Source organism: Medicago sativa, chromosome 3 (genome assembly GCF_051527215.1).
Source record: "Medicago sativa cultivar Bolivia chromosome 3, Bolivia_mono, whole genome shotgun sequence".
In the NCBI taxonomy this organism is placed as follows: Eukaryota; Viridiplantae; Streptophyta; class Magnoliopsida; order Fabales; family Fabaceae; genus Medicago; species Medicago sativa.
This window is the reverse complement of record NC_140751.1, coordinates 67,673,648-67,699,681: the sequence shown is the minus strand read 5'-3', so window position 1 is coordinate 67,699,681 and position 26,034 is coordinate 67,673,648. Positions and strand designations below refer to the sequence as shown.

Here is a 26,034-nt window from a genome sequence, read left to right as displayed (position 1 = left end):
GTAAAACACGGGTCCAATGAATGAAGGGTCATGTTGTTTTGTCTGATCCAGCTGGACCCCACTATGTTTCTATCTTCAATTCTGAAACACCCTTTTTGAGAAAATATAAATCAATCAATAATATGATATGGCAATTTAACCACAGTTCAGTCAATGTCATCCACATAACATTTTCTTCTTTTTATGTGGGAATTTAAATTTGTGCAATGGTCATATATTTGTTGTATTGTGAATTGCTGGTTAAAATAGGAAGGGACTTACTGTCATAAACAAAAATGTCTAGACAAATTCATATATGATTAATTGACTTTAGCAACATGTAACACTTGTTCTTGGTAACTAGGACTTGCTTTTGAGTACAGTCAAAATTCAAAGTTAGAGTAAACAAAAATATTGAGACCGCAGTTGATCAACAAATATCCCTTGATTATTTTACGTCACTTGTTGCATAGTAGTTCATGTTCATGCAGCATATGCTTATGAAAGATCATATGAGGCGTTCACATTCATTTATGAAGGTACCTTAAAACTGAAGTACAAATTTGCGAAGTTTAGGAACTCGGCACAAGAAGAGATGAAAATCTTACTACAGATGCAATGCCTCAAAAATAAAAATATCAAATATCAAATATACAATCTCAACTATTTTGGCAAAATAAAACAAAAATTCAACTATGACAACTTAGACTAAGCCACAGTTATTATTATCTGTATGTCACAATGGAGCAGCAACCATGAGCCTGTAGTATACAGTCATGAGCAGAAGAGTTTTCCCAATTTTTCTTATGGCGAGACACAGCTAGCTAATCTCATTGCTCGTCACTAAAGGCGCAAATAACTAAAGTTGACCAACAAACAAATTAATCAAGGCTGGCCTGACACCCCGGGGAAGAGCTCAGATATTTTGTTGAAGACATCCATGACCTGAAATGTAAAGAGGAAGACGCAAATGTCAGATTCAACATACAAGGGGCTAAACATGCTTCTCAGAAAGACAAATTGAATTCAAATAAGTATCACCATACCTCCTTATCATTTTGGTATTTAGCAATATTCATTGGATTCTGTGAACACTGCACAACCAAAACAAAACAAAAAAATCAGAGATTTGATATGAAATATTAATCAAAAGCTTAAATTAAAACATACATCCATGATAGCTGCTTGAACTCTAGGATTTTGAAAAGCCATGGCAACATCAGGGTTGGCCATAATCTTTGAAATGACTTCTTCGGGAGAAAGTCCAATTTGATCTGACGAAGAGATAATGTAAAATGTTAGAAAATAAGGAGAATGTGGAAAGATTCATACCTAAAGCATGAACAAATTGATCCACCTCTCAAAAAAGACATGTCGTGTAAAATGTGAGGTAAATAACAATAAAACTTACCAAATTGTTGTTTAACATCAGGACTATTAAGGTCGAAATTTTTTAAGGTGTCCATCATTCGACTGTCCCATTCAGTGCTTCCACCCATGTTGTTTCTGAAACAAAAGATGTAGGAGAAAGAGTGGATGTATGAATCTCTATAAGCCAAAGGATACTATATACCAATATATTACTGAAAAATGCATCAATTTATCCAACTGTAGCACATAGAATGACACTTGAGAGAGAAATAACAAATAAGTTTACATTTTTCTGCGATGCATCAGGTCTAAATACATGCATCCCCCCCCCCCCCCCCCCCCCCCTCTTCAGGTTAGGTTACATGGAAGGTTATTGGACAGATGCATAAGATTGGTCAATTCCTCCAGGACTACCAATTTAACTATTAGTTCATAATTTCACCAAATGAGAGGCTAATGACTGGAACCAGTGTATTGTGAGTGTCTGAATACCTGACAGCCAGTTTAAAAAAAAAGGAAATGATGACTTTAAAAAGAGTACAGAATCCTGCCTCAGAATTTTTCCATTCACCAGAGAAAATAGTTTTTGTAGAAGTGTCAGACAACCCAATGTATCGTGTATGTAAGCACTTCGCCAAAAGCTTAGAGCCTTTCGTTTTTTTTTTTTTCTTCGCAAAGACAGGCCTTTTCATCTGTTATTTTCACTTTTATTTACCTATGTACCACCTTTTCACATTATTTTGTGTTTTCAAAGAATTGCAAGTGAAACTTCTATTCTTTTATTTGCTTCCTATGGAAATCTTTGATAATAGATTCAAAGAATTGCAAGTGAAACTTCTACTTTTTTTATTTGCTTCCTATACAAATCTTTGAAAATAGAAAATGGAGGTAAGACAAGACAACATGTTTGTAATTAAAAGTGAAAACAGAAAAGGTTTCTTAAAAGCAAACAAACTCTTATTATTCTTACAAGTAATAATAATTTGAAACATGGAGCATAAGATCATTGATGGAAAAAAAAGACTCTGAAGATACAATACAAGGAACTTACAGCATTTCTTCAAGTTGTTGACGATACTCAGGATTCTGCAGCATCCCTATCAAAAGCAGCAACAGTACATTAACTATCCATTTGCCAAACTCATTAACATGTCATGTGAAAATTAACAATCTACCAGTTGAAAGAGACAAACACGACGTTTAAGTTCTGATCAACAAACTTAATGTAAACAACATACAGAAAAGCTTCCATTACATTATATGGTACTGGTAAAGATTGAAAAGACACCCATATAAATTTGCCGTATATAGACAGTATTGTACATGTGAGTAACAATGAATAAGCTCAAATGTGGTCATGCATTAGTTACTTCCACGAACGTACTAAACTAATAAAATTACAGTCTGCACATTATAATGAATCTTAAAACATTGATTAACATTGTGTAGAACCAGAGGCAAGAAAATTGTTAAGAGAATTACATTTGAAGGTAGAAGGGTTCCTCATCTCCTCAGGTAAATAGCTGCAACAGTACCCAAAATTTATGAGCTTTCTTTTGGATAACAAGGAAAACAAATTGAATAATGTAAACATTAAACAAGCATGCAAATCTATAAATTTTCATCAAGCGACTGTGTCGCAAAACACATTGGAAATTTGTTCATTATGGGAAAATAGGAACCAGGGAGAGTACAAACATGCTCCACTCAATGGTTAACAGTTAAAAGAGCAGCAGCAAACCTAACACGCTATATTTTGGATGTAAACGAAGTTAATTGGAAAGGGAAGAATTCAAACAGAAGCATTGGTTTTTGTGGAAAACGTAACAACTTCAGAAGTAGTTCAATATGAAAATGCAGAATGGAACTACTTCCAAGTCCAATGTAGAGTATCATAGGCACTGTTTGTACTTGGTACTACTGTCATCAGCAATTCTAAGGTCAGACTAAACAACATACTTATACAATATCATGGAAACTTTTTTTATATATTCAAAACTAGAATTTCCTTAAAGTTTAGAACTTATCCTCATTCACTACAAATGGAAAATGATAATCATTAACTGCAAATGGAAAATGATAATCATTATTAAAAGAAAAAGGAAGCTAATATTACGGGTAAACCATCTTCTGCACAGTTGGGTCCTCCATCATTTTCTCTAAAGCATCCACCGATAAGACTGATTTCCCTATCCAAATATAAACAAGGTCACATTAAGAACATTTAGTCAATCCATACAGCAGCTCATTTATGACAACTTTGAACGAACAGATATTAACACAATGTGTTACATGATAACCAAAAAATGGTATAAATTAACTGCAGCCTATAATGTCAATCGGAGAATAAAATAATGCTTCTAGGAATTACTCATGTTTGATTTATGACATTATTTCAACCCAGGGACTGAAAATCTCTAATCAGGGTGTTAGGAACCTAAGAAATTAATTTCAAAGAAAGAATACTCCTATTAAGAAATATGATAGAATATGAGAGACTCTCCTAATCTATATCCTATCACAGGACCAAATCATCAAAAGTACCAGGACAATGGTAAGTTTACATTATCCTTTATAAATTAGACAATTATGAAAAGATTAAATCAATATATCCAACCATAATAACATGAACAATCATTTATTTAACAGGGCTGGTCTAAATCGTGACGTTACATTGCATTTCCTTAAAATTAAGCTTGAATAGATGTATCAGGCTACACAGGGTTTTCCGGTAATAAAGCAGATATGTAAATATTTTCAATTTCAACTGACACATTACTTACGTGCAGATTGAGAACCCGGAGAATCGCCAAAACCTTGGTTAGGGGGAGCTCCATTTTGAGAAGCCTTCAGTAATGTACATTGTTATTACTTAATAAGGGCAAGAAAAATCACAAAACATCTTTAGGAAAAACAAGAATCTTAAAAACTCACTTCTGCTGCTTCCTTGAATGAACTTGATGCGTCAACATCCTTAAATCTTTCAAAAGCATTCTGCTGCACAGTTTCTTCTGGAGACACATCTACAAAAGCTGCAACAACAAAAAAATATGCATCAGGATTTTTTTAAAAATTTCATGCAAATTAGTAGGGGTGCACTTTATAGTTTGTTATAATTCATAACAGTAAGTTGCCATTACAGGTGGATAAAAAACTGTGGAACTACTAGCCAGCATGATAGTGTGCAAGCAAGGTTGAGAAAAAAATAGGTTTGCACACACTCATGAATCATCCCAAATAATACAAGCATGGAAGCAAAATCCACATGATGACTAGTTATACATTCAACAGCAAACTAAAACAGTTGATGCCTATTTAGGGAGCACTCTCTAGTTTGTCACAGGATACTGGCATGCAAGCAAAGCTTAAAAATAATGCAGTGGCATAAACTCACTAAAGCTATTATATGTTCATAACTATAAGAAAGCTGCGAGATAGTATTCATGGCAATAAAGATTTCTCGGTGGGTGGGTTTACTTTTAGGATGTTCTCATTGAACATGGCGTGCCCATTTTTTTTTTTTTTTGCTTATAAAGCCACTAAAGCTTTTTTTTACTAGAAAAGCCACTTAAGCCTGTGTTGTCACTCCTAATTTTATGTAAACAAAAAATATACAAGCATTCAAGTAAAACGAACTGAAATTTGGTGAATAGTGTTTGTAAATTGTTTGTTGTATTGTGTTTATTTGGGTTGTTTAATGTTTATAATTGTCTATTTGAAACATAAAGGTGTTCATCAACAAAGTGAGTGTAAATTAGCAAGGTGGGTGTAGATAATTTAATGAAATTGACAAAACTAACCCTCAATTTACCAGTTATAAATAATAAAGGCGAATGGTTTTTTGGTCCAATGGAAAAGGTGCGCACTTGCTAATTTATCTTCATGTTTTTAGGTGAGTGTAAATTACCAGCCCTCGTGTGAGGGGGCATGGCTTTTACCTAAATTCTTAAAACCACAGATACATCTCTTGGTGGACACAAAATCACCACTTATAAATTGCACATGTAGTACATGTCATCCAACAAGAAAAAAATGGGAGTCCTGAGCAGAGATTGTACGTTACCTGATTTTTTGGGTTCACTCTTTACTTCTACTTCATCTTTAACATTGATGTCTGGGCCTGGGGATGCTTCTACTTTTGTTGCAGGTATGTCTACTGTGACAGTGGATTGAGATGCAGTTCGTGCAGAAGATGCTTGTGATTGAGTACTTGTAGAATTAGCGGGTGCAGCAGGCCCTGGTGGTGTAGGCATTGGAAAGGGGAAAGGAGATCCAGGGGAAAAGGCACCACTGTCAAATGGATTATTTTGTGTATTCATCTGGCCCATCATGGTCTTGAAAGCTTGTTGCATTGCATATTTCTGAAAGAAGATTGAAATACAAATGTTGAAATTGTATAAAAAGGATTCAAAAAGTTACGCAGTTAGTTCTTGCAGTTCTACAAAGAATCCACATAAGATAAGGTTTGACAAAACTTTCAACTTCATGTAAAATTTGAAGGTGAAAAGACTTGCTCATTTTACTCTGACAATAAACCACTCCTTCACTTGATATGGCTCCCAATATCATACAGTTAGTAGAACTCAAATGACAAACCAGTTTACACCCAAGCCTTGCAATAAAGTGGAACTCACCTTCAATCTTGAAGCTACCTGTCAAAAAAAATACAATAGCCCTTAATGTATTGAACATAAATAAATAAAAAAGAAGAAAAAATTAACACAGTATACGGAAAACTGAGTTTAATTATGATTCTCACCACTGAAAATAGTGCAGAAAACCCAACACCAACACCAATCCAAAAGAGCGGCGACCCTCTAGAAATGTAGTGAACAAATGAATCAAAATATGAATATATAAGTATAACTAATATGCAAAATCAAATAAACAAAATATCTATTGACAATCATCTCCCTTCCAGGTAGTTGACAAGTGTAAAACATCTACAAGAAAATCAAAATATGAAAGAAAGAATAGTGTGATTACACAGTCGAAGATGGAGGTGGTGATAACTGGGGGCTAACTCCAACTGATGTTGTTTCTTGACTATTTGAAGAAGAAACGCTAGCAAACTTATGCACTGTCACTTTCCCCTGCACTGTATTCCCAGCATGTGTTACTTATGACTCTTCAGAGATGAGTGTAAACCATTTAAATACATTCAATTTGTGTGGAAATTTTCATTAATCGCGGAACAAGAGAAGGGAAAACTATATAATTGATTGATAAATAACAACGGAAAAAAATACACACACATAATACATTTGAACCTCAAAATGCAATCAGTTTCAATCAAACTTGTTCAGAAATTCACAATACACCAATTTAGACTTTACAGAGACAGTACATACTAGTAGTATTGTGTTGTAATACAACTAAAAGCAAAAAAAAAAAATAACCAATCATGAACACAAAAACCCCTGAAAATCTCAACATAGCATATGCAAGTCTCTATTTTCATTATTTAATTATAAGAATGCTGAATAAACCACCAAATTAGTCTGACTTTGTAAGGCACTCTCAAACAGTCCCTGAAGTTATGAATATTTCAAAAATGTCCCTAACTCTCTTAAAGTGTCAAAGTTGGTCCCTTTATTTAACCTACTAGGGTTGACCTAGTGGTATTGGCTTGGGACCTTGGAGTGTGCACCTCTCTTCAGGGGGGGGCTAGTTTGGCTTCTTCAAAATATTAAAAAAAAAAAAAAAAAAATCAGTCCCTATACTTAACTACTAGCTATCAAATTATGTCCCTAAACTTTAACAGCTTACTATCAATCAAGTCCCTATATTTAACCACTTACTATCAATTTAGTCCCTAACATAATATGAGTAAAATTTGACTGAATTAGGGACCTTTTGAATATTTACAACCGCATGGACCTATTTGAGAGCACCCTACAAAGTCGCGTACGATTTTGGTGGTTTACTCTTAGAACGTTGTTCAGAGTTTGCAATTAAATAACAGAACCACCAAATTGAGCAACTGGGTTCAAATCAAAAGACATCAATAACATCACTATACCTACCAATTCAACTTAAATTTTTAAATACTCGTTCCATTGAACTACATCATAACCTAGTAAGTAAAACTCAAATTCACAACATTAAACAATAAAAAAATAAAAAAAAAACACTAATTTCCCAATTCAACTTCAATTTCAAATAATATACATTTCATTAAACTGCATAATAACCTAATGATTCTGTTTCTACTAAACAAAACTCCAATTCACAACATTAAACAAACAAAAAAAAACACTAAATTTCCACAAAAAAATTACCAGATTTTAGATTTTGGTGAGATTTAGAAGCAACCCTGGTAACATGAGAGGAAGAAGAGTTAGCAGAAAAAGTGAATCTCCCAAAAGTGAAAGGCTTTCTTCTTGTGAAGAGGTTTTTTGAGGAAGAATGTCCCAAAAGCAAAGGTTTTGGGGAAGAAACAAGGGCTAAATTAAGATTCTCCATTTGAAACCCCCAAAATCAACGAAACGGAGTAAAAGGGTTTGAAAAATTGGGGAGATTGAAGAGAAGAGACTTGAGAGTGGCGTAGTGGGAGTTTGAGTACTGTTGTTTGCGGTAGGGAGATAAGTGAAAAACCGCAACTTTATTGGATGGATCGCTGAACAATAAATGCAGTTAAAAATTTAAGAAAAGAGGAAAAAATAATGTAATATATTTTTTTTTTAAGAGAATGTAATTTTATTTTGTTGATAGAAATAATCACTATAGTTTTATTTTGTTGGTATAAATAATCACTATAGTATATTTGTTCAAAAAAAAAAAGTATACATTATTAAAAAAAAACAATAATCTCAATAGTACAGTAACATAAATATGGGAATAGTATATTCTTCAATGTTCTTTTCATTTTTACAATATTCTCTTATGTTCTAGAATATTCCCTTATCAATTTGAGTAATTAATCTCTCGAAAAAAAATACTTTAAAAAAGTATTTTATTGTAGTTAATGTTTACATGTTGAAAAGTCTATGTGATAAATATTTGGATAGTTGAAACATACAATTTATCCATGTGTCTCTCATTTTCTTCATTATTCAATAAGGTATCTAAAGTTTATTGAGAGAACCTTAAATCATATTCACTTGATTGCCCCACTATCTCATGTGAGAAAACTTTTTAGAAAATTGTCTCAATTATGATATGTCACTTATCCTTGTTCCTTTTGTAAACTCCATTAAACATAAAATATGAAGACTCAATAAACGAGTTAGTTCTAAGTCCATGGAAGTGAACACCTTGTCTTATAATGTGGTGCAGCACATGATCTTACTTCTCGCACCACCGTAGGAGACATTGCGACTCGGAACGACATATAACATAAGAAAAAAACCTTTTAAGACGCTTGAGGAACCACCTTGTTCCTACCTCGAAAATAAATTGAGCACTGGCGCGTTCCACCACTCTAAGGATAACCAACTTCTGGGTAGCTGCAAAATCATTCATATTTACATGAACCTAATTTGAATCAGATAGGCATTTCACATATGTCGGATTTAGTTACCTTGAACAAACAATGCTGAATCACAAGAGATAAGTTTGTAACAATCAAGGAGCTTAACACTAGATACATAACTATAAATAAGGGTCATGCCTCCCATGTATGATCATGCATTATACACCCCACTTTGTTACCCGCTAGCACTTACTTGAGCGTTGGAGTATCTTTTGCAAACATATACCATGTTGGAGATGAAGCATAGTAGCATACAACTAGTAGCGATGAGCTCAATCACTGCAAAGGAAACACACACCATGCTCAAGATGTACACCTCATCTGTTCATATATAAGAACATTAATGTCCATCGTATGAACTCAGTAAATATTACTTGCAGTCCTACGTCGTCTTGCATGAACGAGATACATGCATATATTATGATACTTAAGGCTCAGATAACTGAAGTCGATAAACACGTGATGAAAGGATCTCAATCACATTTTTAATACAACAACCAAAATATCAACACCAATTCTATAGTAGAAATTAGGGTCTCCCATCCTATAAGAAAGAGGAATGAGAAATATACTACACAACTTCCCTATTCGGTGGAATTGATGAAGATACCATCTTGAGACTCTTCCAACCATGAAAGTATATGATGGCAAGACCTACTAATAGGAGCACCTAACCTCCTTTAATTCTACGATTTTAGGCTTCAAATGTCATAAATGACATATATTTCTTTGCACATTGAAACGAGTTGTTTTACCACTGTTCTTCCATTTTCCCAAAAGATCGGTGAATACTTAGAAACAAGAGAATTGTTATGCTTATGAACAATCTCTTTCTAACAATTTCTCTAACACTCACTCTTTTATTAGATGAAATCTATGCGAATTCTACCACTTTATGTAGGATACATTCCCAAAGTACATGTCCTGCAATGATTTCATCCAATAAGAGAATGAATGCTATAGAGAATGTTGAAAATAATGTTATTAGCAAAGATGCCAATATGCATCTTAAGACTCCAATTAATAAGATGTTTTGGCTCGTTTCACCGTGAGTCGTTTGGCTTAAAGATTTGAATATGCATGAGCATGGTTTGCCTTTTGAAGAAAACCTAACCAAATCGAACAATTCTAACAGTTCAAGAAAATTGAACCAAACAGTTTGTGGTTTGGGATGAACCGAACAATAGTTATGGTTAGATTAACCATTTTATTGCCTACCAACTGAACCGAACCTAAATCAATATTTTAAACTAAACTATACTTTTTGGTCCTTTTGCGAACCAAATTGTGATTTTTTGTCCTATTTCATGAATTGGAATTGTGCTATTGGTATTAAAAAAAATGATTTGGGAGAACTCTTTCCATTTTTATTAGTTAGAATGATTAAACTCAAATGGTTAATAAGTTTCCATGAATCAATTTGGGAGAACTCTTTCCATTTTTGGTTAGAATGTGAATAATTTTTTTTTTTGATACCTTAGTCACAAGTGCTTCTTTTTTTTTTTTAAGGAAGGAAGGAACCTATGAATAGGAGGTTAACGCCAAAAATAGTTTACCTATCTCAACTCTTGCTCTGTTCCTCTTCGTCCCACGACTCTGTTCTCTTCTCACTACTCCAATGGAACTCACCGGCGAACCCATTCGGGTCCAATCCATAATCCAATCGGGTCTTTCCCAAGTCCCACCCGAATACATCCAACCCCTTCAAAACCGACCCATCCACACCGATCCCACCGCCACCATCCCCACCATCGACCTCTTCAACTTCAACACCAACCACCGCAACTCCACCCTCGAATCAATCTCACACGCCTGCCGCGAATGGGGCGCCTTCCACGTCACCAACCACGGCATTCCACCATCCCTCCTCAACGCCGTCCGCAACTCCGGCCTCACCTTCTTCAACAACTGCCCCATGTCGGAAAAACTCAAATATTCCTGCACCGCCGGCGCCGCCGCGTCGGAGGGATACGGAAGCCGAATGCTTGTCAGCTCCAACGATCACGAGGTTCTTGACTGGAGGGATTATTTTGATCATCACACTTTTCCCCTTTCTCGCCGGAACCCTAATAATTGGCCGAATTTTACCTCTGATTATCGTGAAATAATGGTGAATTACAGTGATGAGATGAAAATTTTGGCGCAAAAGTTATTAGCTTTGATATCGGAGAGTCTTGGGTTACAATCTTCTTGTATTGAAGATGCTGTTGGGGAAATTTATCAGAATATTACTGTTAGTTATTATCCTCCGTGTCCGCAACCGGATTTAACGCTTGGTTTGCAATCACATTCTGATTTCGGTGCTGTTACCCTTTTGATTCAAGATGATGTGGGTGGTCTTCAGGTTCTCAAGGATGGTGATGGCGGTGATAGGTGGGTTACTGTGAAGCCTTTGTCAGATGCTATTCTTGTTCTTTTGGGTGATCAATCTGAGGTAAATAGAGACAATTCATTGCTTGTAATAAGTTATAGACTATGTAACACCGACACTTGTGATGTGACATGCATTAGTGTTTGATACCGGCACTTGTGATTGTGTTCAATTTTAGTTATTTTCTCAAATTATTATCCTTGTCAACATGTTTGTGTCAGTGTCGTGTCCGGTGATTGTGCCTGTGTTAGTGCTTCATTGGTTATAACCTAAGCCGTGGATATGGAAAATTAGTTGAATATGTGATATGTTTGTTTTTTTTATATGATGTGTTCTGCTGTTTATATATATGAAGCTGGCACTTTTTAGAATCACTGTTTTATTGGCATTCATCTAGATGTTGAGAGCAGAAAACCAATTGCTCTTTTCTTTAGCTGAGTATGTTTAGAGAGCTTTTTGGGAAAGACATTTTACTTAAATACAAGCATGGCTAAATGGATTTGTATGTGCAAAATCAGAATATGCATGACACCTATCTGTGTATTTAACTATCTTTTATATTTGTAGTAGTATAATTGACTTGAGCTCAGTGAAGTAAATACTAAATACTATTCACAATCTTTCTAGTTTGAATTTATGTGAATAGTTAATTGAATGGGTGACAGTTAAACTTTTTAAGTCTTGAAGAACATTCAAGGGGCTATAGTTAAGTATTGTTTTGATGAAGGGCAACTATTGGTTTTTGTGATGCATTGGACTTGATTTTGACTAGGGGTGAGCATCGGACGGTTTTGGACGGTTTCGGTCCGAAAATCGTCCACCGGTAGCAAACCGAACAACACAAATATGAAACCATCGCCGCCCACTTAAGCTACGGTTAGAGCGGGTTGCGGGGCCAGCGGTACGGCGGGTTCCGCGGACGGTTTGGATCGGATTGCTGCTTTTCTCACCGTGAATTTTCTTTGCCTTCTCGTTTGATTTCCTTTCATGCTTCATCTGTTTCAATTGTGTTTTTGCTCCATTTGAGATTCATTGCAGCATTAGCAACAACAAACATTGATCAGAATGTTATGTAAATGAAATGTTTACATGGGTTGTGAAAATCTCAAATGGTTGCTGCAAGTTGGAAATAGAAAGATTTAAGAGTTGCGAGCTTTTTCATGGAGTATGCTTGTTGCTTTCTTCTATGTACTGGTGGTGCAGGTATTAAAATTGAGAGAGAGAACCATTATTTAAAAATATAATGTAAAAGTAAAAGTCAAAAAGTCATAATATGAATATTTATGTGTGTAGAGTGTTCTGATTATAAAGCCTATACACTCTGTGGTGTTAAAAAGTAGACACCTAGCTTGCACTTTTGATGTGACAATACTTTTGTTCAGAGGTAGTATTAGATATGAAACACAGGCATAATAATATTAAATGTGGTGAAATAGTCATTGTTTCGGTTGGTCACGGGTTTGGGTGCATAAATATTTGAAATCCGAACTCGACCGTGAAAACCCATACATACTCGTTTTTTCCATTTTTAAAACCCGACAACCGATTGAACCCACCCGCATCATAGATTTTCGGTTCGGATTTGACGGTTTTCGGATGGGTCTCGGTTATATGCTCACCCCTAATTTTGACAATTGTATTGATGCCTCATTGCAATCTAGGTAAGGGGTGGAAATATGTTTAGAAAATAAATTGTGTTTTTTTAGTCAGTGGTTATTCTTAACTGGTAAATAAAAAAAAATGGTAAATATGGCAGTATCCTTGTTATTCAAGGTGTTGCAAGTTGCAACGTGCAGCTAAGTGTGTGTTTGGAAATTAATATTTCCTCTGAGCCGTGAGTTTAGCTTGAAGCTACAACTGCATGCTTCAGCTGAATACACATCCATTATCTCTCTAAGCGAAAACAAACATACTATAAATTGCCAGCCCTGACCCATCTGTTATGAATTATTACAATGTTTGTTCCTGAATCAGAAGCATTGGTCACTGTCATTTTTCTTGGAAATATGGGATTTAGAATTCTAGGATGTGGCAGCCTAACATTGTATTCTGATGATTTGTGATTTCTTTAGGTTTTTCTGATAAATGATTCCTTCATGAAATTGACATTGTTAACTAGGTTTGTTTATTATGGCTCCAGATTTTAACAAATGGAAAGTACAGGAGCTGTGTGCATAGAGCAGTTACTAATCCTGATAGAGCAAGGCTCTCTGTGGCAACATTTCATGACCCAGCCAAGACAGTCAAGATCTCCCCTATTTCTGAACTAATCAATGATTCATCACCGGCAAAATATCGGGGTGTTGTTTATGGAGACTATGTATCATCATGGTATACCAAAGGCCCCGATGGAAAACGAAATATTGATGCACTTCTTCTGGAATCTTAAGTTGTGTTTTTTCTTCAACCTTGTTTTAGTGTACAAAAGTACGTGGGAGTATGTGGGAGGTTGAAGGTAGTAAATTATTTATGATGGAGAGGCCAGATATCGACACACCTTTTACATGGATCTTGGAATTCAACTAAACCTGAGAATAAGGCAAATTTGTCAAAATGGTCTTGATGGGTCATACCTTGATTGCTACATGAGTGAACATCAAGATATTTCCGGTGAAGACGTGCAAAGACATGTTGCTCACATGATTTCAAATGAATGGAAATGTCTCGATCAAGAAATTCTGGTCGCAAATCAGTTTTCATCATCATTTTCAAATTTTTGTCTCAATGCTGCTAGAATGGTTCCCCTCATGTACCACTATAAGAGCAATCCAAGCCTCTCTAATCTCCAGGAACATGTCAAGTCATTGATTAATGTTAGTGTTGGGCGCAATTAGTACATCTTCAAATATTGTGATATGATGTTATTCATTTTGTAATTTATACTGGGCAATATTGTTTCATGGTTCTTCAAATTATTTCAATACTTTAGTATATTATATCAATCTGCATTTGGAACTAAACCAAAAATGTAGCACTTATTTCCCATTTGTTTATTGGTGCTCAATACTTAACTGAAATTATAGGCATTGCATTTATACTTTCATAATCTTACAGCTAACTGACTATATCATTAAGGTCAGCTCTAAACTATCCTGGTTCCTTGAATTGGCCCATACAAAAAAACAAAAAAAAAAAACAATGAAAATAATGGTGAAAGTGAGGTTTGCCATGTTTCTATCAAAAGCTTGATATATACATATAAGAATTCATCTAGAAGGAGGAAACCAATGCTAAAAGATAGTAGTATATTTCAAATATGGAATAACATGAGCACCTGAGGAGTAGTTTTGATGAGTCAACCGAAGCAAAGTCCTGAAACCAAATAATATTGTCAAAGTCAAACTTCATAACCTAAAAAATTCCCTTATAAAATAACATTAAGTATCTAGTTCTGAAAATTGCAGGCTGAAATTTTTGTTTCTCTAGCTCTGTTAATATTTTCAAAAAGTTGAAAGCTTACCTCTAACCAAACCATAAAAGAAATGAAGTTATTAAACCAGGGGCCTAGTAATAAGCTGAAGATGCATTACTATATAAGATCACTAAGATCAATCAACAATACTTTTCTAAAATCAATGGTAGCAATAAGCTGATAAAAAAAAAAAGTAACCATGAGAAAAATAAGAAGGAAGGATAAGGAAAAAGCACAAATAAAACTGTGCACAGAACAGACTCATGACCGCAAGTGCTTAAGGCATCTGCCTAATTGCCAATCATAGCATAAAAGGGAAACTAATAACGACCAAAACTTAAAGAAGGATATGCTTCAATATGGTTCAGATCATAATTTAGACAGAAAAAAAAAAAAATCATTTCTAGGTGGGGTTTTCTCTTATGTGTGAACACTAGCAAAGAGAAGGAAAATAAAGAAAAATAGAGGAACTGGTAATGAGAGCTGATGTTTCTTCTCATGTGGTGTTACTTGGTAGTTATTGTTACTATCGGGAAGAAAAAAATTCTTGTGCCAAGTGACTAGAATGAATCCTACACCATATTGTCAAGGTGACTAATTTACATGACACTACATTTTAAAGGTTTGGTATATAAACTTGAAACTAAAGAGTTTGTGATTGTCAACACATTGTTGAGATGCATTTAATCAGTATAAGTGCCTGTTTGGTATAGTGGTGGGAGCACAAATACCACTTCCCAATGCTAACCTACCGTGATTTTTGTGAAGCTTAAAATTGTAGCTTTGGCCAAAACGTGGGTACAGGCTTGATCCACCGCTGTAACAAACAGAGGCTAAGCCGATTATTCAATTATACTTGTTTAGATATCGAGACACACTTTCAAATTACAACTAATTATGTGAATTGTGTTTACTATCATTGCAGGATGGACGTTAAGTGTGGTTGGGTCAAGGTTCTTGGCAAATCCATAACTTTCTCATGAAGCACAAGAAAATATACCAAGCTTTTATAGGATATTTGCTCGTGTATTAGAAGCATTGGCCAGTCATATTTCCTTAAAATATGGGATTCAGCATACTAGGATATCTGGCTGTCTAGCACATAGTCACATAATTCGTCCATCCTCCTAGGAACCGCGAATTGGTTCGTACGAACCGGTTCCCGGTTCTTTTGCGAATTGGTTTGCGAGAATTCTCACCTGAATTCGGCAAAAACAGCGAACCAACGAACCATCACCAAGAACTGCGTTCTAACCTCTCAGACTTGATTTTTGGTTTCAGACAGATGTTTTGTTGTGCCTGTTTCTGCAAGATGCCATGAAAATTTCCAATTTTGTGGCCCTTTCTGCAGTAACTTATTGATAGGTTGAAGATGAAGGGTAATTTGGGAAAAGTTCCAGGAAAAGAACGAGTATATGGAAAGTTTCAAGGGCCACGTGGTGTTTTGGTTTGCTACAACACCACTTCAGTTGCGTAGGAAAAGAATCTGTATTGTTTGTAATTGATTATTAACATTAATTGTATTGCCACTGAAAAGTTTTGTTTTAAAAAAAGAAACAATCCTTTTATTTTTTGTTAATTTAACATTTTTTATCCACTAACGTACCGATTATTATATTTGAACGAACCACGAACCCAAACAGCGTACCGACTCTCTATACCCCCTACGTACCGAATTTTCTAAGAGTGGCGAATCGCGTACCCGAATTCGTACCACGTACCGAAACGAATTCCGAACCGTGTGACTATGGTCTAGCATTGTATTATTATGATTAGTGACTTCTTTATGTTTTCCTGGTAAATGATTCATTCATGAAACTTAAGTTGTTAACGAGGTTGGTTCAGTTTTGCACCAGATTATAACAGAAAGTACATGACTTGTGAGCATGGAGCAGTTACTAATTCTGATCGAGCAATGTTCTCTGTGGCAACTTCATGACCCAGCCAAGACTGTCGAGATCTCCCCTGTTTCTGAATAATCAACAATTCATTGCTAGCTAAATACCGGGATGTTGTTTATTGAGACTATGTATCATCATGGTATACTAAAGGACCTGAAGGGATTGTTGACAACCCCTCATTCACAGTTGGGAAAAATCAGACCTACCAATTGAAGGGATTGTCAACAGCCCCTTATTAAGGGTTGGGAAAAACCATATTGTCCAAATTTAAATACAATACTATAGCAGCTTGAAATCTGGATTGTCCGATCTCATCCAACTGCATGAACACAGGGATTACCACAATCCAAATTCATCTTTGGTATACAATGAAATGTTGTTGCCTGATTATTAAGGTGTACAATACATTGCTCGGCATTGGTTTAGATTGATCTATTGGTTGTTCTGTATTATTGGTTGCCTTTCAATATAGTGTATGTTTACTGTTTGGTCTGCATAATTGTATCAAACTATTGGTTAAGTAATCCTTTCATATCTTAATCATGTTCAACAGAGTTCAACAGACAAACACATTCCACTTTTAATACAAGAAACAATCATACGAAAAATATACAGTGAACTGAACAATTAAGGATAAACAAGAACAAAAAATGAGAAAATACTCAATAATATTCTCAGAATTGGTTCCTTAACACAGCAAAATAGTAAAGATTAACACTTTAATACCCCAAGTACACACACCTATATGATTATAAAACTGTTTAAAATTAATCATTTTTCTAACTCAAACTCAAACCCCAGTAGATCCAAAACCACCTTCACCTCTAACAGTAGAATCCAAATCCAAAACCTCAGAAACTTCAGGAGTAATAATCTTCTCAATAATCAACTGAGCAACTCTATCACCAACTTTCACTTCAAAATCAACATCTGAATGATTAAACAGTATAACCCCAACAGGTCCTCTGTAATCAGCATCAATCACTCCAGCACCAACGTCAATCGAATGCTTCCATGTCAACCCCGATCTCGGCGCTGCAAAAATCATTCAATTCAATCAAAAACCCTAAATTTCAAAACCCTAAAATTCAAAATTGGGAAAGGGGAAAACAGTAATTACCAACACGAGCATAGGTTCCTTCAGGGACGGCGATGGAGAGATCTGTGGGGATGAGAGCTTTGCCGCGAGCAGGAACCTTTGAATCGGCGGCGCTGGAGAGATCGTATCCGGCGGAGAGAGGAGAGCCGCGGGAAGGTATAACGGCTTTGTCGGAGAGTTTCTTCACTCGGAGAAAACTGGATGAAACGACGCCGTTTAAGTTGGACATTGTTGAAAAGCGAAAGATCGAAAATTGAAAGTGTGTGTGAATGTGAAGAGAGAAATGAGAGTTGAGTTGTGTTTATATAGAAAGTGAGAAAAGGAGTGTGAGAGTGTGTTCATGGCGCCAAATTTTCCCGCTCCATTCTTTTCCAATTACTTCTTCCAATTGATGAGTTGAAGGAAAGAAAAGAAAAATAGAAACAAAAATAAAAATTTTAGTCTTCATCAAATTAATAAAAATTTAAATTTCAATCAATTTAATGTAAGTAATAAAAATATAGATTAATTTTGACGATGAATTTTCTTTTTTGCACATGTATCTAATTAAATGATATCATATTGTCACTTTCTTATGTTTGTTCCTAAATGATACATCATTTGTTTCATAATGAGTGATCTAGTTTACTGCTTGACATATGTGAAAGCACATTTCGACCTTTAATGTCTTTGATCATCTATTAGTAAAAATTATAAAATTTGATATTTTAAAAATATTAATCCAACAACATCTTACATGTTATCATCTGTATGTATGTATTAGTAGAAGAATATGGGGAAAATCCAAGTAATTGGACTCAAGTGGTTAATGAGCTCCACCAACGAAGAATTGTTCATAAGAACCTAAACTTGATCGTTCGACGAAACTATTCTTAGGTAGACTTTACTCATCTCTTGACTGAACTACATATTACTGTATGTATGCCTTTGAGCATTCAGAATATCCTAAGAGGATACGCTTTTGAGCTTTGGCATCAAATTTCTTAAGATGAACTTTGGTGTTCAACATAGTTCTAATATAGATTCTATTTTGAACATAACATGTTGTATTTACTGCTTCTTCCCAAAAACGTTTTGCAAATTTAGATTCATTGATCATGGTGTGTGCCATCTCTTGCAAAATCTCTTGCAAATTTATGTGGAGTTATAGGAGAAAAAATATCATGGAGAATTCCATGCTTTTCACAGAAGTTTTCAAAAGGTTCGTTTTCAAATTCACCATCATGATCACTTCTGATTTTCAAAATAGTTGTTTCTTTTTCATTTTGAATTTGTTTGCAAAAGGCATTAAACACCTCATAAGACTCGTCCTTGCTTCTAAGGAATTTCACCTAAGTCCACCTGCTAAAGTCATCAATAATGACTAATCCATTTTTTTCTTCTATTGATCGGGTTAGTATTCACTGGCCTAAAGAGATCAATGTGCAGAAGTTCCAATGGTCTGGAGGTAGAAACAATGCTCTTAATTTTGAAAAGTGTTTTAACCATAGGATGTTGCCATGAGTACCAAGATAACTTCTTCATCATTTTATGATTCTTCATCAAGATCTTCCCGTGTAGCCATGAGACTCTTCTTCGCTTTGTTTTTTAAGCTTACCTTCTTGGATTTGTCATTCTAGAAATTAGGAGAATCAGCTTTGAAATGACCAGGCAGGCACGGATACATGAACAACAAATTGGGGGCACTTGACCCCACATGCTCTATTACTTTCATATAAATTTGTTAAGTAATTTTACTGTTTTACCATTAAAAATAAGATTTGCCCCCACAAAATATTACTAAATAATTTTTTTTGTGAAGAAATTAATGTGCAATATTATGAAATATAATATTATTGAATAATTGATTGTTAACGTAGATATAAAAATATACTAGACAATACTCAAAATGATGAAATAAACAATAGTTTTAAAATATAAAGTTAATAGAAAAATATATTTCATAGATATTTAAGTATATTCAATTTTTTGGATATAAAATGACATAATTTTTGTAGTCTCTACTTTTTTTAGTGATAATAATATCACTTATGTATTAGTAGATTTTTTTAATGTAAAACAACGTATGATTTCAACAAAACAAAAATTAGCATATGATTTTGCCCCCACTTAACAATATTTCTGGATCCGTCCTTGTGACCAGGCCTCTTGTAGTGAAAGCAATTCTTTGTTTCTCCTATCTGCTAGTTGTTGAACTCATCTGGTTAGAAACGCAGTTCATCACCACCAGATACCTCAACATCTTCATCAGCTTCCTTTAGAGCTTCATCTTTAGCCTGCAGAGCTTTCACCATTTTGCCTTTTGGATTTGAGTGTTATAGACTAGACTTTAGGTTTATCATCATCATGATTCAACTCTAACTCATGACTCACTGGGTTGCTAATAAGGGACTCTAGTCCCAATTTGTTCATATTTTTAGCTTCTTGGATAGCTGTAACCTTGGGCCTCCACTTGACTGGTAAACTTAAGAGAATCTTGTTAACACGGTCCTTAGAAGAATAGCTTTTGTTAAGTACATGCATTCTAGATATCAAAACATGAAACCTAGAGAACATGGTTTTCAATATTTTCATCTTCCTTTATCTTCAGGGTTTCATACTGTGGCACTAGCAAATTGGCCATTGCCTCCTTGATTTGCTAATTTCCTTCATATGTAGCATAGAGAGCATCAAACATACTCTTAGGAGTAGATTTATCAACAATCTTGTTGAATTCCTTGAATTCCAAAACATTCACCTAAATGTTTCTCGCTTTGTGATGCTTTTTGTATTCCTTCTTTTCATCAGTAGTCAAACACTTCTTGTTTACTGCTTTACCATCTTTGTTCACAACAACAGTTGTGCCATCTTCAATGAAATCCCAAATATCTTCTGTAACGCCCCATTTTTATTCTATTATTTTTAATAGATGTGTGAATATTTTTATATGACTGTATCTATTAAATATATGATTTTATGTGTAATATGTGTTTTGTGTGATTTTATGTGATATATGGTGCGATGCTATTTTATTATATGATTTATGGAGTTGTGTATTATTTAAATGAATATTGTGTTATTATTTGTGGAAATAATAGGAGAAAATAGAAATAGGTAGAAATAATATTTATTTTTGGTTAATGGGAATTAAGTAGAAATTAAATAGAAATTAAGGGAGTTAAGTGAGAAAAGAAAAGAGTTATATTTTTGGGAGTAAAAGAAAGAAAAGTGGGAACAGAAACATTTTCACGTACAATTGAGAAAAACTGGTTTTTGGAGAGAAAGAGGAGAAGAACCAAGAGAAAGCTAGGAGAAGAGCTAGGAAGAGAGAATCCAACCGTTTTTGCTGTAGAATTTGCTGAGATAAGGTAAGGGTGGGATTCCTTTCAATAATCGTGATATATAATTTGAAAATTGATGAATTTGTTGTTCATGGTTTTAGGGTTGAGAAGTTATGTTAGATGATGAATTATGATGAAACTTGTTGTTGAATTGCATGATTATATGTTGTTTTATCCCCTATGTTGTCTATTAAGCCTGTAAACATGTTTCTAAAACAATTTGGGTGATTAGGGGATCAAAGATGGGACTTTTGAATGAAACCATGTTGAAATCGCAGCATTTTTCTGAAACCTGAAGCAGGACGCGAAAGCGTCCCTTTGGCGCGAAAGCGTCCTACCCAATAGTTGAGGACGCTAAAGCATCCCATTAGCGTGCAGAAAGCGTCCACATCCTGAGTTATGACATTTAGGACGCGAAAGCGTGCTTCTCTCGCGAAAGCGTCCTACCCTTTTTGCAGAGGACGTGAAAGCGTCCCAAAAGCGTCCAGAAAGCGTCCCTGTTCTGTACTACCATTTTCTGAATTTTGTTTCGTGCACCAGGAGTCTATTCTGATCATTTTAATATGTTCCCTTGATTTATTAAGGATTGTTTATGAGGTAAAAGTTATATATACAAGTCGAATGATGTGAACTCTTGAATAATATGCATTCTATTATGATATCTTGATTCCTTTTTGTCGTTGACGTTGTTGTATCATCTGATGTCGAAGTTGGGGAGTGTGTCATAATTATTTTAGGCACATATGTTGTTGTTGTAGTCGTTGTTGAAGTTGTATGTTGATATACACAAGTTGAGTCCATTTGCATACTCACATCTGTTGGGGGCTTATGCCCTGGAATGTTTATCATTCAACCCGTTGGGGGCTTATGCCCTGGAATGTTTATCATTCAACCTGTTGGGGGCTTATGCCTTGGGATGCTTTAACCATCCAAATTGTTGGGGGCTTATGCCCTGGAATGCTTAGCATTCAACGTGCGTAGATTGGTACCACCTGCATGATGCATTAGTTGTTGTCGTTGTCGCATTGTCGAGTTGTTGTTGTCGTTGTCGCATTGTCGAGTTGTTGTTGTCGTTGTCGCATTGTCGAGTTATTGTTGTTGTTGTCGCATTTTCGAGTTGTTGTTGCCGTTATTGCATTGTCGAGTTGTCGGTGTCGTTGTTGATAACGAAGTTGTTGTTGTTGCTGCTCTTTGTTGCTGAAAATGATTATGTTGTTGTTATATGTATTCTTTATATACATTATTAATGATGCATGTTGTGATATGTTGTTGTTTTCATTAATTTGATGAATTATATATTATTATTATTGGATAAGTTTCTCACCCCTTCTGCTTGAAAATGTTGCCCTTCGTATGGGTAACTTGCAGGTAACGATGGCTTGTAGGTTGGTTGGCTCAAGTGTCTAGGGCTCTGATACATATTAGGATGGGGATTCGTCGCGAATGTTGTCGTTTTCTTCATTTCTTTTATGTATCATATTTTTGGGAAAAGACTTGTTATTGGAGTTTATCGTTGTTGAAAATAATGTTGATTACGTTGAGGCCTTTGTGCCAAGATTTTCATTGATGTTGGATTTGGTTGAAATTGTATTTCCTAAAGAATTATTCCGCTGCAGTTTTGGAGATATTTTAAATATCGGTTTAAATAAATAGCTATCTTCTATTTATGAAATTTTGATTAGCAGTGTGACACTCCGTTGTTTGGTTTACTCTGATTAATTTAATTAATATTACGACTGTTGGGAGAACGGGGTGTTACATCTTCATCTCGAGTAATGCAAAAACTGTATAGCTTGTTTTTCCACCAAACAAATTGTTTTACATCACCACTAAACATAGGAGGTCTAGTCAAATAGGAATCAATCTTGGAATCACTCTTAGAAGTGGAAGTAGAGTACACAAAGGAAGAGATGTGTTTCTCAAGATCTGTTCTCTAACACAATTAAGTGAAACTTCAGTGACCTTGATTTGATGCCAACTGAAGGTGAGAAAAACACAATAAGATGATTGAATTGTGTTTGACGCTTTTTGCAACTCTTTCAATGAAGGGATTTTAAGAGGGGTTTTTCAAAATTTTAATCCTCTTTGCGGAAGAAATCCCATTGAAACGGATCTTGATTAAATCATTAATCACAGATCAAATAGAAACTTATACACTTTAATATTCATGTGTTTACCTCTTGAAGAGCAGAACCTTTGTAGCAGAAATCTTTCTGATCACGAGCAAAGCAAAGCAGCGATGCCTCTACTCAATCCACACGAACAGAACTTCTCCAATGACCGGTGCTAGCCAATTCCAACGGAGATTCAAAAAGACTAGGTTTAGAGAGCGACGGCTAGGGTTTCTAACTTTTAGAATTAGGTTAAGTGTTTCAACCAAAAGTTAGTAATGCTTCAGCACAAGGGTTCTATTTATAGAACCACTTGTGTGGTCATCAAGCCAATCACTTAAATACATTGTACCTTACGGTGGACCGCGTTTCTCTATTTTTCGTAAATTAAATAATAAAGTGATATTTAATAATTTAATTACTAATAAGTCTTACTTATTATTTTATAAATAAGTCTCACTTATTTATTTTATAAATAAGTCTTACTTATTTATCTCTCTCATCTATCTGTCCTTTGTGTGTGACCCTATAGGTTCTCATAACGTTGGCAATAATATTAAATCACATATTTAATATTATAAACAGTGAGCGGTATCTAGCAACACATCACTGCTACCCAAGTGACGAGAATGTCATGTGATCTGACGAAACCTTTCTGTGATAATGATCATGTGTATAATTACCTTTTTGCCCTCATGTCTGTATTGAACACAAGGCATAGACCGTGTCATCCTTGTCTAGTTCAATATTGGGCCCGTAGACATTTCTCCTGTTATGTAGGAGGGGCAAATTCTATCTAGGTTGAAGGTGAGAAAAACACAAGAAGGGGGGTTGAATTGTGTTTTGAAAAATTCTTCGTTTCTCCTAAAAACTGAACACACTGATCAGAAGCTAGGTGAGACAGCTTCTGAAGTGATAATCAGAATCTAAATGCAGCGGAATAAAACAGAGAGAGAGAAGAAGAACGACACAAAGCAATTATACTGGTTCCTTCCACAATCCGGAAGTAGTCCAGTCCCCCTTGCACTTCCAAGGAGATTTCACTATGAGTAATATCTGATTACAAATGCTCAAGCACACAAGCAAGAGACTTCCTTTGCTCAAGCACACAAGCTAGAGACTTCCTTTGCTCAAGAACACAATCAAGAGACTTCCTGCTCAAGCACAACTGCAAGAGACTTCCTAACTAAACAAAATTACACAGAAAATTGTTTAAGGTTGAACACTTGATATACAATCAGAGGTGCTCACAATACAAATCAGATACAGACTCAATGAACTTAAGAATTTCTAAGATATGACTTTGAGACACAGAAATTCTAAGTGAATGCAGAACAATTTCAGCAGAGGTTTGGTACTTGTGAAAATCTTGTGAGTCTTTCGTTTAGCGTTCTTGCATTACCAATTCTCTAGGTCTTCACTCCTTTATATAGAGGTGTGAAAGAGACGTTATGAAATTGCCAGCACACCAAAGAGTCGTTAGTGAAGCTTGATCTTTCACCAATGATCTTTTGCCTGATTTGGTTGTTGTCCTATGAAGAACCAATTTGAAATCCATTCCTTATCCAAAGGAACATATATGCAGGCGAGACCGTATTCTGGAGCTGTTTTCTTGTCTTGAAGCGTGGACACAAAACAGAGTAGTGGAGAACGTGGTTGTACAATTCGTACAAAGTACAATGTCAACGCTTTCGTCCAAAATGCAAGCACAAGCCTTCAAACACCTTTGAAATGACCGTTGCAAAATTCCACTTATCCTTTGTTTGTGTTTTCGAATCCAATGGACATCTTTTGCATTGATAATTCTTCAATTCTTGAATCTTTTGCAAATCCAGTTGAGATTCAGCTTCTGGTGAAATAGCTTCTGATGAGGCAGCTTCTGATGATGCAGCTTCTGACGATATGACTTCTGCAGCTTCTGATGACGCAGCTTCTGATGATGTGGCTTCTGGACCTCTTGTCTTCAGAAGCACTATTCTTCAGGAGTGGCTTACTTCAGGAGCGCTATTTCTTCAGGAGCAGCTTGACTTCAGGAGCACTTTGCCTTCAGAATCATCTAAGCTTCATTTTCTTTTGCTCTTTATTTGCTCATTCAGAACCAATGATGATGTAACTTTATAATTATGGTCCTGTACACTTGAACAAATATTAGCTAGTCCAATTTACAATTTTTAATACCTTGTTATCATCAAAACTCTTTAAGGTTCATTGTTAAACACATTTTGTTCCAACAATCTCCCCCTTTTTGATGATGACAAACAAAAGTATTTAAAATTGATCAATTGTTGTTAATCTAATTAACAAGTTGACTTTGGGGTTCTGAGGTTTGTAAGCTCAGAATCTGAGGTTTGTAAGCTCAAACTCCCCCTGAGTCTGATAGTATTTAAGGTGAGGTTTGTAAGCTCCCCCTAAGTTCTATCCAGGTTAATTAAATTCATTTTTCGCACAATAAAAAATATCAGAGCTTAAAAACAAAATTGAATCATTGAAAGAATTAACTTATAGATAAGAAGAATGGTTCAATTAATTTTACTTGAATTTTGATACTCCTTCGTTCGTTCATAGCTTATACCAATAAGGTAAAAAAAATGATAGAAGTTTTTCAAAAAATTTCAAATGCCATTAATGGGGCTCAGAGCCTTTAAATACTTGTCACATATACTCCCCCTTTTGTCATTATCAAAAAAGATAAAAAAACATAAAAGACAAAAAGAGAGTATACAAGAAATTAATCAGATCAAAAATATATGAACATGAATATCTAAAATATCAGAAGCAGCTAAACAGTCAGAATCAGTAAGCATTCAGAAGCAAAGAGAATTAAAACAGAATGGTTTCAGAAGCAAGGACTAGGAATTCAAAACAAACAACAAACAAAAAGAAAAACACAAGGGTGTGCAACTAAGTGTTGGTTTGATGTTGTTTCTTCATCTCCTCCATTTCTTCAATCTTCTTCTGCAACAGTTCTTCAAGCTGTTGTTGCCTCTGGAGAAGAG

At 35.1% G+C, this 26,034-nt stretch overlaps 3 protein-coding genes across 3 annotated transcripts; 1 reads left to right on the top strand and 2 right to left on the bottom strand.

Annotated features, from left to right (window-relative positions):
• Window positions 1–570: 570 nt before the first annotated feature.
• On the bottom strand, window positions 571–7,928 carry TIC40 (hydroxyproline-rich glycoprotein family protein). Its single transcript, XM_085753088.1, has 14 exons — window positions 7,632–7,928; window positions 6,337–6,448; window positions 6,110–6,167; window positions 5,985–6,002; window positions 5,414–5,711; window positions 4,285–4,382; window positions 4,134–4,197; window positions 3,467–3,539; window positions 2,833–2,873; window positions 2,402–2,447; window positions 1,391–1,485; window positions 1,150–1,253; window positions 1,026–1,073; window positions 571–924 (listed from the first exon to the last, which is right to left on the bottom strand). Exons 1-14 carry the CDS (start codon window positions 7,813–7,815, stop codon window positions 865–867), a joined length of 1,299 nt encoding a protein of 432 aa, XP_085609214.1. The 5' UTR covers window positions 7,816–7,928; the 3' UTR covers window positions 571–864.
• Window positions 7,929–10,378: 2,450 nt separating this feature from the next.
• Window positions 10,379–14,180, top strand: LOC146939421 (2-oxoglutarate (2OG) and Fe(II)-dependent oxygenase superfamily protein). Its single transcript, XM_085753089.1, has 2 exons — window positions 10,379–11,258; window positions 13,336–14,180. The coding sequence occupies exons 1-2, from the start codon at window positions 10,443–10,445 to the stop codon at window positions 13,582–13,584; spliced, it is 1,065 nt and encodes a 354-aa protein (XP_085609215.1). The 5' UTR covers window positions 10,379–10,442; the 3' UTR covers window positions 13,585–14,180.
• Window positions 14,181–17,159: 2,979 nt separating this feature from the next.
• On the bottom strand, window positions 17,160–17,880 carry LOC146939420 (deoxyuridine 5'-triphosphate nucleotidohydrolase-like). The gene is made up of 2 exons (XM_085753090.1): window positions 17,629–17,880; window positions 17,160–17,543 (listed from the first exon to the last, which is right to left on the bottom strand). The coding sequence occupies exons 1-2, from the start codon at window positions 17,834–17,836 to the stop codon at window positions 17,299–17,301; spliced, it is 453 nt and encodes a 150-aa protein (XP_085609216.1). The 5' UTR covers window positions 17,837–17,880; the 3' UTR covers window positions 17,160–17,298.
• Window positions 17,881–26,034: the final 8,154 nt, after the last annotated feature.